The sequence below is a fragment of the Anastrepha ludens genome, chromosome 2 (genome assembly GCF_028408465.1).
Source record: "Anastrepha ludens isolate Willacy chromosome 2, idAnaLude1.1, whole genome shotgun sequence".
Classification (NCBI taxonomy): domain Eukaryota; kingdom Metazoa; phylum Arthropoda; class Insecta; order Diptera; family Tephritidae; genus Anastrepha; species Anastrepha ludens.
In genome coordinates, this window is record NC_071498.1 from 182,277,174 (window position 1) to 182,291,512 (window position 14,339).

The 14,339-nt window shown below is 35.1% G+C and overlaps 1 protein-coding gene across 1 annotated transcript; it reads right to left on the bottom strand.

The window, feature by feature from the left end:
- Positions 1–13,316: 13,316 nt before the first annotated feature.
- Positions 13,317–13,847, bottom strand: LOC128855997 (uncharacterized). The gene has a single exon (XM_054091316.1). The coding sequence runs from the start codon at positions 13,749–13,751 to the stop codon at positions 13,443–13,445; it is 309 nt and encodes a 102-aa protein (XP_053947291.1). The 5' UTR covers positions 13,752–13,847; the 3' UTR covers positions 13,317–13,442.
- Between the last annotated feature and the right edge of the window lie 492 nt (positions 13,848–14,339).

Genomic DNA, 14,339 nt, shown 5'->3' on the forward strand with positions numbered 1-14,339 from the left:
TAATCTATATAAAGATAATTAAAATGCGCAACTAATTAACTGACAAAATACAAAAATAAAATAATTTTTTAATGTTATTTAAAACCTTTTTGAAAAAAAAGCACTTTTTTCAATAATTAATTGTGTGTTCATTTTTTCATATTTTTATACAAGAGTAGTCTATTATATGCGGGAAAGCCTTCTGAATAAGACAATATTTTTCTCTTTCGTTTCAGAGGAAAACTACGACCGCAATCTTACACGCCGTTTTACTAGCGCGTAACGAGAAGTTGTGCGAGATCCCTCATATGTCCGCCATTTTGTTTTTTTTATTTATGTTAAAAAATTGTTTATTACTCTTCAATCATGCCTTAAAATAAATGAAAAAGAGTATTCCTGAGTGTCGCTTTTTTCGCCTCGAAAAAAAATTGTGAAAAACACCTTTTTTGAAGCCACTGATAAGATGCCCCCCTTAAAAGGACATGTCTCATATTCCTTTTCCCAATGAAATATTGTGAAGTATTATTACGTCCTTAGTAGATTCAATTATTGGATATTACTTCAATTTTTTTTTTTTTTTTTTGTAGCAGAACATTTTGCTAAAGTCTTCTATTTTATCCTGTAAAGAAAAATAGTTATTTGAACGTGCAATATGCAAAAACAACAACGAAGCCCAAAATGCGTCACATTCTGCGTTGTCTCAATTCCGAGAAACATAAAAAACACCAGAAGCTTAACGCTAGCCATGTTTTCTTTTGTACTTTTTTTGGTAGCTGCTGCATTTAGAGCTGATGGGTCAAGTAGTTGATTGAGTGATTCATATTGCTCAATAAAAAAAGTTTTTGCAATAATGCCGGGTTATCGTGCGGGTGAAATTATTGTAGTATACAATTGGTTTATTGTAATAAATGTAAATCCGCAAATCAAATTGCTAAAATCCTTTCTATTAATGCAAGGACGGTGTACAACATTACGAATTGCACAGAAAACGAAGATCGTTTTAATTCTAAACACTCCTGTGGCAGGCAAAAACGCTCACACCAAGGATGGGAAGGTCAATAGTAAAACAGATAGACGAAAAATCGCAGTGCAGCTTTAGAATGTTAGCCACAGATTTAAAAGACATTCAGGATACGAAAGAAGGTCACGAAACAGTCCGAGGGGTTCTCTTAAAACTCAAATTTTCATCAAGAAATGCAAGAAAAAAAACGTACTTTTCGCACTCAGTGGAATATTAGGATGTTTTTGTTTTTTGTGATGCGACAAAAATAAATAATAAAATAATAAAAAATAAAAGTGTGCCAAAATTTGGACTCATTGATGTAGAAAATCCAAATAAATTGTTATTGAAATTATGCCAAGATAATGCTCAAAATTTCTAGATGCTCCTCCCCAAAGCCCATCTAAATTGAAAGCCTATTGTCACATTTCAAAAGGAAGTTGTAATATGTGTCCTACAAACAAAAACAACTTAATACGTTGTCCAATTGCATCAATGTCCAGGGGGTTACAATCGATAATAGATGCTGCAGGTGGTCACACCAAATATTAACATAAAAATAGTCATGCACTTTTATTTTATCTTCTATTTTGTTAATATGTGAAAAAAAATTTGCGGCAGTGCCGAATATAAGATCTTTTTTTAATTGTTTTTTTTCTAAATCACTTTAAATAAATAATTTTTTTTTTTCATAAATAGCGGAAAAATAGAGTAAGTTTGGTTTGTTATAAAAATAAATAAATACTTTCGAAATCCACTTCAAAAATGAAATAGTTAAATATTGTTATGTAAAATGTCTAGATTAAAAGCTAAATTAAAAGAGAATTACTCATAATACAATTTTATTTCAATAACTATTAGAAAGGAGACAAGTGTGGACTTTTTTATTTTTTAATTATTTGCTCTGAATTTTGGCTGTTACGTCGCACGGTGATGAGAAGTGATGTAGCGATGCCTTTAACCTCGCTATCGTTCGCGTTCTTTTAGTGCTGAGATGGTCGCTGAGTTTGTTTGATAGACTTTAATTCTGGGGCACCTCCACAGCAAAAAGTCCATAGGGGTAAGATCGGGCAACATGTATAACCAGAATATTCCACCGACACGGCTTATCAGTTTGTTAGGGAAGAAATTACGCAGTATCGCTACGATCTCTCTGAATGCATGCGGCGGGGCGCCATCTTACTGAAACCACTGTACTGAAGGAAGGATATTCTCTCTTTATTGGTAAAAAATAATCATTCAGCATACACTAATAAAAGACACCGTCCCCAGAAATAGCTTGCCCTCGACGATTTAAAAAAAAATATGGTCGAATTATTCCACTGCCAGACAATACACATCCAACCGTCACTTTGGGACTGTGAAGTGGCTGTTGATGGTTTAATAGTGAGTTCTGCCCTTTATACTATATATGGTATATATATATATATATATATAATTTAATTGGTGCGTACACCCTCCTTGGGTGTTTGGCCGAGTTCCTCATTCTATTTGTGGTGTGCGCAGGGCCGTAGAGAGCATATCCGGGCCCGGGGGAAAATCCGGGCCCCGGGGGAAAATTGCAAATGCGGGCCCTTTCAAATGATGTCTAATTCATATAAATACGTATAATCTCGAGTCCGGGCCCCTCTGAAAACTCCGGGCCCTGGGGAAAAAGTACCCGATCCCCCCCCTCTCGTCGGGCCTGGGTGTGCGTCTAGATGTTGTTCCACAAATAGAGGGACCTACACTTTCAAGCTGACTCCGAACGGCAGAAATTTTTTATGAGGAGCTTTTTCATGGCAAAAATACACTCGGAGGTTAGCCATTGCCTGCTTTCTTTTTCAAACGAACCTCGCCATATTAACGGTATATCAATGTCACTTACTACGTCCCATGTCTGGCGGGAAATATAACATAATTTTCATTATTTTTATTACTTTTACTGTTGTGATATTATATTTTCAATTAACATGCAAAGCATTGTGTCAGCTCACTTCTCCAAATTTGGTTTCATTTGGCATTTTCTGTACCTCAAGGATGCGTGAAAGCTGAAAAAGGGGAGTAGATGGGAGCTTCACATCATTCGCAGTTAAACTAAAAAAGACTACATAGAATGTCTGTAACGAAATGCTTCGGGGAGAAGACGAGAAACCAGATTTTTTTGCGATATTTCACTCTTATGCCACAGATATCAAACTTAAAAGATTATCATACCCTCAAAGAATATAAAATGAAAAACTTTTTTTCCATAGAATATAAGAAATAAAATATATTTTTTCCATTCCTCTAGAAATGTATTAATAAAAGCTTCACTAAAATATACTTATAAATATTTTCTTTCCTGCATATTTATCAAAATATTGAGTGCACAGTTTCTCTTGGTATTAAAAATTACTTGAACCTGGTGGGAAGAAAACTGGAAATATTTCCGGAACGGATTTTTAAAATTTGCCCATCTACGAATTATTAAAGTGGATGCTTTGATCTAAAAATTCCCGGAGTACATGCAGAAAATTCAAAACGCAAATTTATTCCTCAAAAGTGACCTTCAAAGTACTCTTCATCAACTGCAACGCACTTCTGCCAGCTTTTGATCCAGCTTTCGAAACATTTCTGAAACTCAGTTTTCGGTATAGTCCTCAGAGCCGTCTTGGATTTCAAATTTACTTCCTTTCGGCTGCAAAAACGCGTTCCCCGTAGTGCTTTTTTAACTCACTCAAACAGAAAAAAATCGTAGGGAGCCAATATCAGGTGAATTCGATGGCTGTTGGATGGTCTTCGTTTCGTTCTTGGTCCAAAATTCTCGGATAATGATGACACTGTGCGAAGATGTGTCATCATGTTGAAAAATCCACAAATCGTTTTCCCACAAACCCTTTCCTTTTGGCGAATTTATTCACGTAAACGTCCGATAACGTCCAAATATCTGTCCTAATTAACTGTCTGGCCTGCTGGCAAAACCCCGTGCTGTACAATACCATTGTAATCCATAAAAACAATGAGCACCGCTTTTGACTGAAAACGACGTGATTTTTTTGGTCTTAGGTTATACGGATCTCTCCACTCCCTCACCTATTGTCTGGATTGCGTGTCATACTGATAAACCCACGTCTCGTCGCCAGTAATGATGCGTTTGAAAGCTCGGTCGGATTTAGCCTTGGAAATCATGTCTTGGACGAAATCAATGCGGTCCCTTTTTTGTATGAAATTCAGGTCCCTTGGGACCAAATTTGCAGCAGCACGGCGCAAACCGAAATCATTAACTACAATGTCCTGAACGGATCCATAAGCAATTTTCAAGTGGTCTGCCAGCTCTGTGATGATTAATTTGCGGTTATTGATTAAATTTGTGGTAATTGGTCATTTAATTTTGCTAGGAATGTTAATCACAGATGTGGCAACCTAGCAAAAAAACATAGATCAAAGCAATGAACTTAGAGTGTTTCCTGGCGGTTGTTCTGGAAATTTTTTGATCCAGGTGGTATGTATAAGTAGCTGCAGGAAGTATCAAAAGTAACGTTTATCAAGACACTTCTGCATGGATACCTACCACTAAGCCAAAGCACCGATTAGCATTTCACAGCACCATTAAGTTGAAGGCTATATTTACCCTGTGGTTGAAACCTGAACAAAGTCTGGGTCAACACCAGTACTATTTTCCCAATGACGAACCATGCCAGTATTTGTGTTTCAATGAGCGATTTTCTTATATTATATGTGTTATTAAAATTAAAAATCCGAAACCCAAATTAAAATTGGTTGAATATCGCGAGAGTACTCGGTTGAGAGGTCTCGGCTAAGGCTCTCAGTGAAATTCAGATAAATTTCTACGTAAATCCACAAAATAAAATAATTTTGTATTCCATCTATACTAATATTATAAAGAGGAAAACTTTGTTTGTTTGTTTGTTTGTTTGGTTGTAACGAATAGGCTCAAAAACTACTGGACCGATTTTAAAAATTTTTTCACCATTCGAAAACTACATTATCCAAGAGTAACATGGATTACATTTTATTTTGGAAAAAAATAGGGTTCCGTAAGATATTTGGATTTTTCGGACACAAACTGAAAAAAATCTTATATATAAAATAAAGTCAACTTTTTGTGTGTGTTCGCTAACCGGCCGTGTCTGCACCGAATTAAACCAAACTTACACACATTGTTAAGAAGGTATTGAAGATGGTTTCCGTATAGTTTGGATACCTATTGGTGGATAGGGTCTCGAGATATAGGTCAAAACGTGGACTAGGGTAACCTTAGGATGTGTATGTACAATATGGGTATCAAATTGAAGCTGTTGGTGAATGCTTTAGTACAGAGTATTTTTCATGCCGCTCCGTGACTGGGATCTCGAGATATAGGTCAAAACGTGGACCCGGGTAACCTTTGGTTGTGTATGTACAATATGGGTATCAAATGAAAGCTGTTGATAAGTGCTTTAATACGGGGTAATTTTCATACCTATTGATGACTAGGGTCTCGAAATATATGCCAAAACGTGGACCCGCCGTGTCTTTGCACCGAATTAAACCAAACTTACACACATTGTTAAGTAAGTATTGAAAATGGGTTTCGTAAAGTTTGGTTGTAATTCGGAGCACTGGCAACGGGTACAGCGTTCTTTTGAACCAGCCATAATGTCGCTTACTTTTTTAACGCTTGGGGCGGAACTGAACTGTCAAATTGACAGTGTGAGTTACAATGTGTCAATATTTCTTTCTGATTTGGATGCCATAAGGAAAAAACGTAAGTGCAACATGTAAAAATTGTTTGTGAATTTTTTTGGAGTGGATTTTGGAACAGTGAATAATTTCTTACGAAATTTGAGAATGTAATGTGAAATCCGAATGAAATTATGTGTTCGTGGAAAAAAAAATTTGTTTCGTTTTTTTTTTTGAAAAATATAAATGGATAATGGTTAAAAAAGCTCCAATGCTTAATAAAACATATAAATTGAAACGAAAAATTCATGGATGATCAGGAAAAAAGACGATTGCTTCTTAGTTATTCATATGCGTTGATTTGAAATTTAAAAACAATCTTCTTTTTTCCTGATTTTCAATTTATATTTTATATTTACTCAAAAACAAATAGAAAAACAAAAAATATTGTTTATACCAAAGCGCTTGAATAAAGAATAAAGAAATAAATAATATGAAAACCATATATTTTCTGTTCCAAGCCATATCTATTCTATTTTAGTGTGCCCAGCGAAGAGGCCGGGTTTGCTAGTCACTAAATATTTACATTAATCGAACGTCCTAAGTTGAATGGTACGAATGGTACGCCAAGGCTCCACTCTATCAACCATTGCGACAGCAGTAGCAAAGTGAGCTGGTTCCTCATATACAAATAAAATGTTTCGAATTTACCACTGGTTTGGATATTAAATTGGAAAACATGTAAAATCCACCAGTTGTTTTATGGAAAAGAGAAGTTACGCTAACTAGTCACGGCTCCAAACTCCCTGGAAATGCACCAACTCGATGCTGGTGAATTTTCCTGCTTGGATATGTTTGTTTGTAAATGCGCATATGCGTGTATGTGTGCATGCTGCTTCAAATGCATTTAATCTGAATATTTGCGGAACTTAGTATTTAGCCATTGCCCATTTGTATGAACGGCCATGCCATTATTTTTAAGTCATTACTAACAGAGACAATTACCGAATTTGGTGGTTAAACACAAATATTTTTCTTGTTGCGTTCTTCGCTAACAATTTGTAAACACTCTGGTTGTTAATTCATTTATTTTTACTCTGATTTAGTTTTTTACCACTTAACGGACCGCAACATTTCGTAACATTCATCGCACGTTTCGTTGATGTGGTAATTCACAAAGAATACATAAGCAAATCGCCGGGCCCCCATATTTTAGCTTTTGCTGGTAATAAGACTTTCAAGTGTACTTATGTACATAGGAAACAAAACAAAACTAAGAAAATTGTGTTCAGCGATCACTGGGTACGCAAATAAGCCGAATTGTCGATTTTGGAGTGAAGATCAGCCAAAAGAATTGCAAGAGCTACCAATGTATCCAGAAAAGGTCACAGTTTGGTGCGGTTTATGGGCTGGAGGTATCATTGGACCGTGCTTCTTCAAAAGATGCTGCGAATCGTAACGTAACTGTGAATGGTGAGCGCTACCGTGAAATCATATCCAACTTTTGTTTGCCCAAAATGCAAGAGCTTGACTTGCATGGCATGTGGTTTCACAGCACGCGTAACAATGGACTTGTTAAGAGGCGAGTTCGGCGAACATTTTATTTCACGTTCGGGACCTGTCAATTGGCCATCCAGATCGTGCGATATAACGCCTTTAGATTATTTTTTGTGGGGCTATGTTAAAGCTCATGTCTATTCAGATAAGCCTGCTTCAATTAACGCATTGGAATACAACATTAAAGCATTTATATGTGAGATACCGGCCGAAACATTGGAAAGAGTGTTCCAAAATCGGACTAAGCGGATGGACCATTTGAAGCGCAGTCGCGGTCAACATTTGCATGAAATAATCTTCAAACATTTAAGGGGTTAGGTGGGTTTCAAAATTTCAAAAAATCGAATTTTTTTTTTTTTTTGCTGATCTCATAATTGAATATGTTGAGAATATTCCTTTAAAATTTTAAAACGATCCGAGTTATATTCTAAGAGATATAGCCTTTGGATTGGCAGGTATATCGAGGCAGCTGCTTAGCTATTAGCAATCTTCAATCGCGTTTTTCTTGAAACTACATTTTTGAAATCGGTAGTCACGATTTCTCGAAAACTTATGAACCGATCTCTTTCAAATTTTGCACACTTCTTCAAAATAACATTATCTCGTGCTTGAACGAAGGAATTTTTTTTTTTTCTATTCCAAGTAATTTTTCAAGGGCATGAAGGGTGCCAATTCTACTCAAAATAAGGGTTTTTTGTTTTCAACGCCGCCAAAAATGCAATTTTTGTTTTTTTTTTTCCTTCGTCCAAGCACGAGTTTGAAACATCTACTAACAGAAAATTTTTTGTTTTTGAATTTCAGATGAATCTGTCATGAGTTATCCTGACTACGCCGAGAGAACTTTTTTTTGAGGGGTCATAGGAGACGACGTGTCCACGCCTTAATTTTCAAAATTTTTCAATGAAAATTTCACAAACTACTTATAAAATATGAACCTTTTATGTGTTAAATTGATGGAATGAAATATTCTGTTGATTAAATAAAAAAAAATTCATAAAAATGTACCTATTTTGAGCTTTTGAAACCCACCTAACCCCTTAATTATATGGACTGTACTATCGATTTAAATAAAAATTTCATGCATTTTTTTGAATTTTACGTGTGTTTTTTGAAAAACTTTCCTATAGCTCTTAAAAAATCACCCTTTAAATACGTTGAAAAATGGATGGTATCGGTTATTCAGCGTATAAATTTTAGGAAAAGCCACGAGGTGTCATTTAGCCAGCACTTCCAGCATGTAAAATACTATAATTTATTTAAATCACAATACGAATCAGTGTCCTTTGGGAATGAGAAAAGTATATATATTTAAGTACATGTGCTGATTCGTTTTTGCATTTAATAGATTTTTTGATCGGGCGAATGAAACATTTTCTTTATTGTTTTCACTCATTTCTATTTAATTGTGTTATGATCCAAATTTGCTAAAAAATTTTATAGCTGTTCTTAATTGCTTTTTTATTTCAGTTTACCTACAGTTTGGGAATACAAAACGCTAACTGGAATAATTGCATACTATATCTCAGTGATCATGGCCATAAATTCAGTAAAGGCTAAACTCTTTATTGAGCTGTTTTTTAAGAGCTTTAGAACTTAAACTGATAACACTGTGTGACAAAAAAACAAAATTAAATATATATTACTTTTATGGAGACCTAGTACAACTTGTAGGTATAGTAAAACTAAGAAAAATGGTATAGGAGAAATTTCCAATACACCCCCAAAATCTCATTTTATGGCCATAAAACCGTTTTTCAGTAGGTTGATGTGAAGAATCACTCCTAACTTCGCCAATTTCCATCCGATTTCGAATTAGTTTTTTTAGTTCGAAAGAACAAAAACAAGCCTTTTTGACAGTGTGTTGACAATTTTTCTGAAATGACAACTGACGAGACTGTAGGCGGAAGTATTTGGAATTTTTTTTATTTTTTCTCTATTTTTTCAACTTTGACATAATTTTTACGATATTATCCGATATTGAGGATTTTTTTAGTACACTACTGTTATAGTAAATTTAATTTTTTAATTTTGCGTCGAATGAGCTATATTTGACTGTAATTGAATTAAAATTAATAGAGTTGTGTGGGTTTTAAGATTTTTTTTTTTTTTACTAATTTGGTATGTAGGTATAACTTACGCACTTAACTTTGATACAATGTGTCGTTCTGAAGACTTAGAACCAGACGGAAAGTACTCTTCATCATCAAGTTTATTGTTATCAGTTTGATCATCATCAGCAATGAGTTAAACTTTCTTCAGTTCCTGCAGTTGAGTCAATCATATCGTCCAAGACTACGGGGTTCTTAACAGTTGCAACATCAGCATACTTTATGTGCTTTCGAGCTTTATAATGATGACCGTTTACGTCCGTTTTATAAAAATAACAATCATCTGGTTTATGATAAGGCTGATGATGCCACATCATCGGAGAATATTGAGAAATTCGACTTTTCTGGCAACGTTTTGATTTATATGTCTTGAATTTCAATGAAACAAACAATAAAACTTTGACGTTTTGATAAGGTTAAATTATAATAACAAACTTCTTTTGTTAATCAATGTACAGTGTGAACTATGGTACACTTGGGAGCTTTTTCATATTTCTATTGAAAAAAAAAAATGTGTGATAATATGTCAGATATTTTCGTAAATTTTAACCAGTTCTGTTGTATGCAGTACAGTACATATATACTCCAATAAATATTACGTATCTATAATAACGCATCAACATTTAGCGTAAGTTATACTTACATACCAAATTAGTAAAAAAAAAAAAATCTTAAAATTCACACAACTCTATTAATTTTAATTCAATTACAGTCAAATATAGCTCATTCGACGCAAAATTAAAAAATTAAATTTACTATAACAGTAGTGTACTAAAAAAATCCTCAATATCGGATAATATCGTAAAAATTATGTCAAAGTTGAAAAAATAGAGAAAAAATAAAAAAAATTCCAAATACTTCCGCCTACAGTCTCGTCAGTTGTCATTTCAGAAAAATTGTCAACACACTGTCAAAAAGGCTTGTTTTTGTTCTTTCGAACTAAAAAAACTAATTCGAAATCGGATGGAAATTGGCGAAGTTAGGAGTGATTCTTTACATCAACCTACTGAAAAACGGTTTTATGGCCATAAAACGAGATTTTGGGGGTGTATTGGAAATTTCTCCTATACCATTTTTCTTAGTTTTACTATACCTACAAGTTGTACTAGGTCTCCATAAAAGTATAAAATCACTGCCGCACAGTGTAATACAAAACAGAAATATTGTTTGAGTTATTTTTTTTTATTGTAGTGTGATAAATAATCTAATGAGCCCAATCAGCAAAAATGCGACGCTTCAATTCTTGCACGATCTGTATTTTATAGGCACGTAGCCAGGCCAACCAGTTGAGAACGATATTTCGGCGTCTTCTTCAACACTTCCCTTTATGAACTTCGCGAACTGGTTTATTTAATTTTTTTTTTTTTAAGTATGCGTGAATTTGTATAGAATATAATTAGGCGTCAAAATAAGCCGGGTAAAAATATATTCGTCATAAACAAACAACAGATCTCGAACATTTTGTTGTTGAAGGCGGATCAACGTTCGACGGTTATTTGAAAGTAATAGTAGCCGCAGCAAAAAAAGCACATCGACTCCTGTTTATATTCTGTGAAAATATTTGGCATCACTGTCCAACAATTTTTACGATAGTGAAATTACGAACTCATGAAGATTAAATCTAATCCGAAGTCGAATTAAGTTTCTAACACTGAGGAACCCTCAGACTTTTCTTCTGAAATATCTTCATTTCTTAATTTTGGCATCTTGCATACCATATTTCATCTGAAGACATTACCAAAGGGGCAAATGTTGACGGGCTCTCGGCAATCTTGCTCAAAAACTGTCCGGCTTTAGCAATTTCTCTTGGCATTATCTTCAATAAATCCTTATCCTCTAGTATTTTTCTGAATTAATGGAAAATTGCTACCATCACACCATTTTTCACAAGTGAGCGTTAAGAGGTTCGCAACTCTAGACCGATTTTACAAACTGTCAAGCAGCTCAACACTTTTCGAGTGCATTGTAAAGGACAAGATGTATTTGCGGTGAGGTTTTAATCAATCCTGCATAACGTGGGTTTGGCTTTGGTCACTCCACAGCTACTAATCTTGCTGTTTTTTGAATTCTATATGTCGCCGCTGTCCAAAGGACTCCAAATCGATTACATTTATACAGGCTTCTTGAAGGCATTTGACAAAGTGACGCATTCAATTCTATTACTTGTCTGGATTCCAGGACATAGGAACATAGAGGAAAATAAAATTTCTGATGAGGAAGGGGACTGAATTGACCTCAGAGACCTCCTACCCGGCCATCGGCATCCCCCTGAAAGTTGTTAAAGGGGAACTGCACAAATTATTTCTCAGGAAAGCGCGGAAAAGATAAAGTTTCATTTCTTCACGTGCTATTTCGAAAACCCTTTGGCCCCAATACGATATACGGAGAACTAAGAAAGTCCTTTGAACTCCTCGCCAATCAATTTCCAAACTCGTAGTATCACATGTTTACCGGTCACTGGACGATCGGCACACACACGGAAAAGCTTGGCCTACCATTTGACCCCCATTGCAGAAGCTGTGGGGGCCTTACAGAGAAGGAGACTGTTGAGCAATTTCTCTGTAAATGTCCGGGTTTAGCACTTAGACGATTGAGGTCACTAGGCGCTCCTTTCTTCCACAGCCTGGGTTAGTGCTTCAACCTAAACCCCATCAATCTTCTCCATTATATCAACAGCTCTGGCTGGCTGTAGATATCTGCCTGTTGGAGGTCTCATAATGGTATCAAAACGGCGCTTTAGTGCTACTTGAGGAAGGCAAAACTGGCACTTCAACCATTTCACCTACCTACCTACCTACTTCTTTATTTTAAAGCTTTAGTAACCCTCGTAACACATTATGAGCTGCTGTCATTAGGCAAAAAGTAAACATTTAAATTGAATACAGTGCAGAATGGATGTTACAAAAATTCTAGAAATGATAATAGAAACCTGACGAAATTAAAAAAATTACAATTTTTAATAAGGCAACTATTATTATACCTACTTATATATGTATGCATACAGTATGCAAAAGTTATATTCGTACAGACTTCCTTAATATGAATAAATATGCATTGCATAATAATTTCATACTTCTGATATCTAAACTTATTCATCAACAAGTAGGTATACTTTGTAAATTGAGAAAAAAAATCCGCTATAAATTAAAAAAAAACACACCGACATTCAGTCAATAGTAAAATACATAAAAATTCCGGGCGAATCAATAAAAAAGTAAGAAATCAGAACAGGTTGTTCCTTAATTGGCGAATGCAATCTCTTAATCGATGGGACATTACAAAAGATCTTACCTACTTAAGTGCTTTAAAGCTTGTTGCAAATTTACAATCGCGGTTCGAGATTAGTGTTACCACTCAAACAGTGCGAAATTATAAGTAGATTCAAAAAATCGGATTTAGATGGAGAAAATCTAACACTATTTTATGTTGACGCAATCTCAGACCCACATTTAAGCACGGTTATCATCGGTGATGGCCTGGGGATGTTTTAGTGCCTCGGGTGTAGGGAGACTACACTTTATGAATGGAATTATGAAGGTAAAGCAATATATTGGTTTTATGAAACCAAATCTACCCCGAAGTGTTAAAAATTTGGGATCGGAACACAATTATATCTTTCAGCAAGATGATGATCCTAAGCACACCGCGTTGAATACCCATATCCGGATAGTATATAATTGCCCAAAATATTTAAAAACACCACCACAAAGAATTGATTTGAACCCTATAGAGAATTTGTGGTAAATTTTTCACAAACCCTTTAGAAATTATTAGTAAGGAACATTCAGGACCTGAAAAGAATGTTTAGGGTAGAATGGACAAAAATATCTCCAAATCTTACGGAAAAACTTATGGAATCCACAAGAACTGTCGCCTTAAAGCAGTTTTAAAACGGAAAGGATATCCTACCAAATATTAAATCGAATTTAAAATATGTTTTCTTAATTATTTAAGGAACACCAATTTTGAATATGTACGAATTTGAGTTTTGCATTTTTTGTTTGTCTGTTTAATAATAAAAACGGTCACATTTTTACATAAAACTGCGTTTTATTCCTTCTACTTTTTTATGCACTTTTTATTATTACTAAAATATTTATTTTTCATATCACATCACAAAATCCCTTAATTTAAACTTCATTGCATGTCCACGGCTATCCAATAGGGTTGAACGGTTGTCCAGGAAAAGGTCTCGCACCAACAAAGGCATACGGCTGTGGATTTACAACACGCGCAATGTCACTGTACGTTCGACCGGAACGACGATTGCTACCACGCCTATCACGTCCATAGTAAGCGCCTGCACTGTGAGGGCCGCCGTAGTAGCCCTGATTATTACCGTAATAGCTGCCGACCCCTTGATAACCGCTAAAAGCCTCCGCAAAAGGCCTTGAATATCCGGAACAAATTTCCGCAACACACACCAATAACACCAGCACAAATGTAAACAACTCGAATCTCATATTTATTTGCGTATTTTTGCCTTAGTGTAGCAACCTGCTCGCAATAGTACTTTTCAAGATCACAGCAGCTTCTCAACTATCGGCCAACGTATAAATTTGCAGCTTATTTATATGGGTATCAAGAAATTGCCGCCGCATAGCGATAATAACTTACGCGGTTATTTCTGTATTTTTCACTGTTGGCTTTTATTGCACACTTTAAATATTGTAGAAGTGTAAATGAGTATGTACGAGTATGTATGTATGTATGTGTACGTAAAGGAAAAATAAGCTATTCAAAAATTACAATTTACAAAAATGTGTCTGGAGTCACATATTTTCCATAATTGGTTAATGCTGCTGGTTCTGGCGACGGAATCCACAAAAACTATTTGTGCACATTTCTACATACAAACATACATACTTATGTATGTATATATTTTTCCAAAGCGACGTTTCAACACGCAAGCGTGTGCTTTTTTGTTTTATGTGGCATTTTGCCAACTCTTAACAACTGACCACAGCCCAGCCAATTTGAATACGAATAAATAGAATAAAAATATATGAGATAAAAAATCACCTAGGTAAGCAGCATTGCGAGCATTGTGG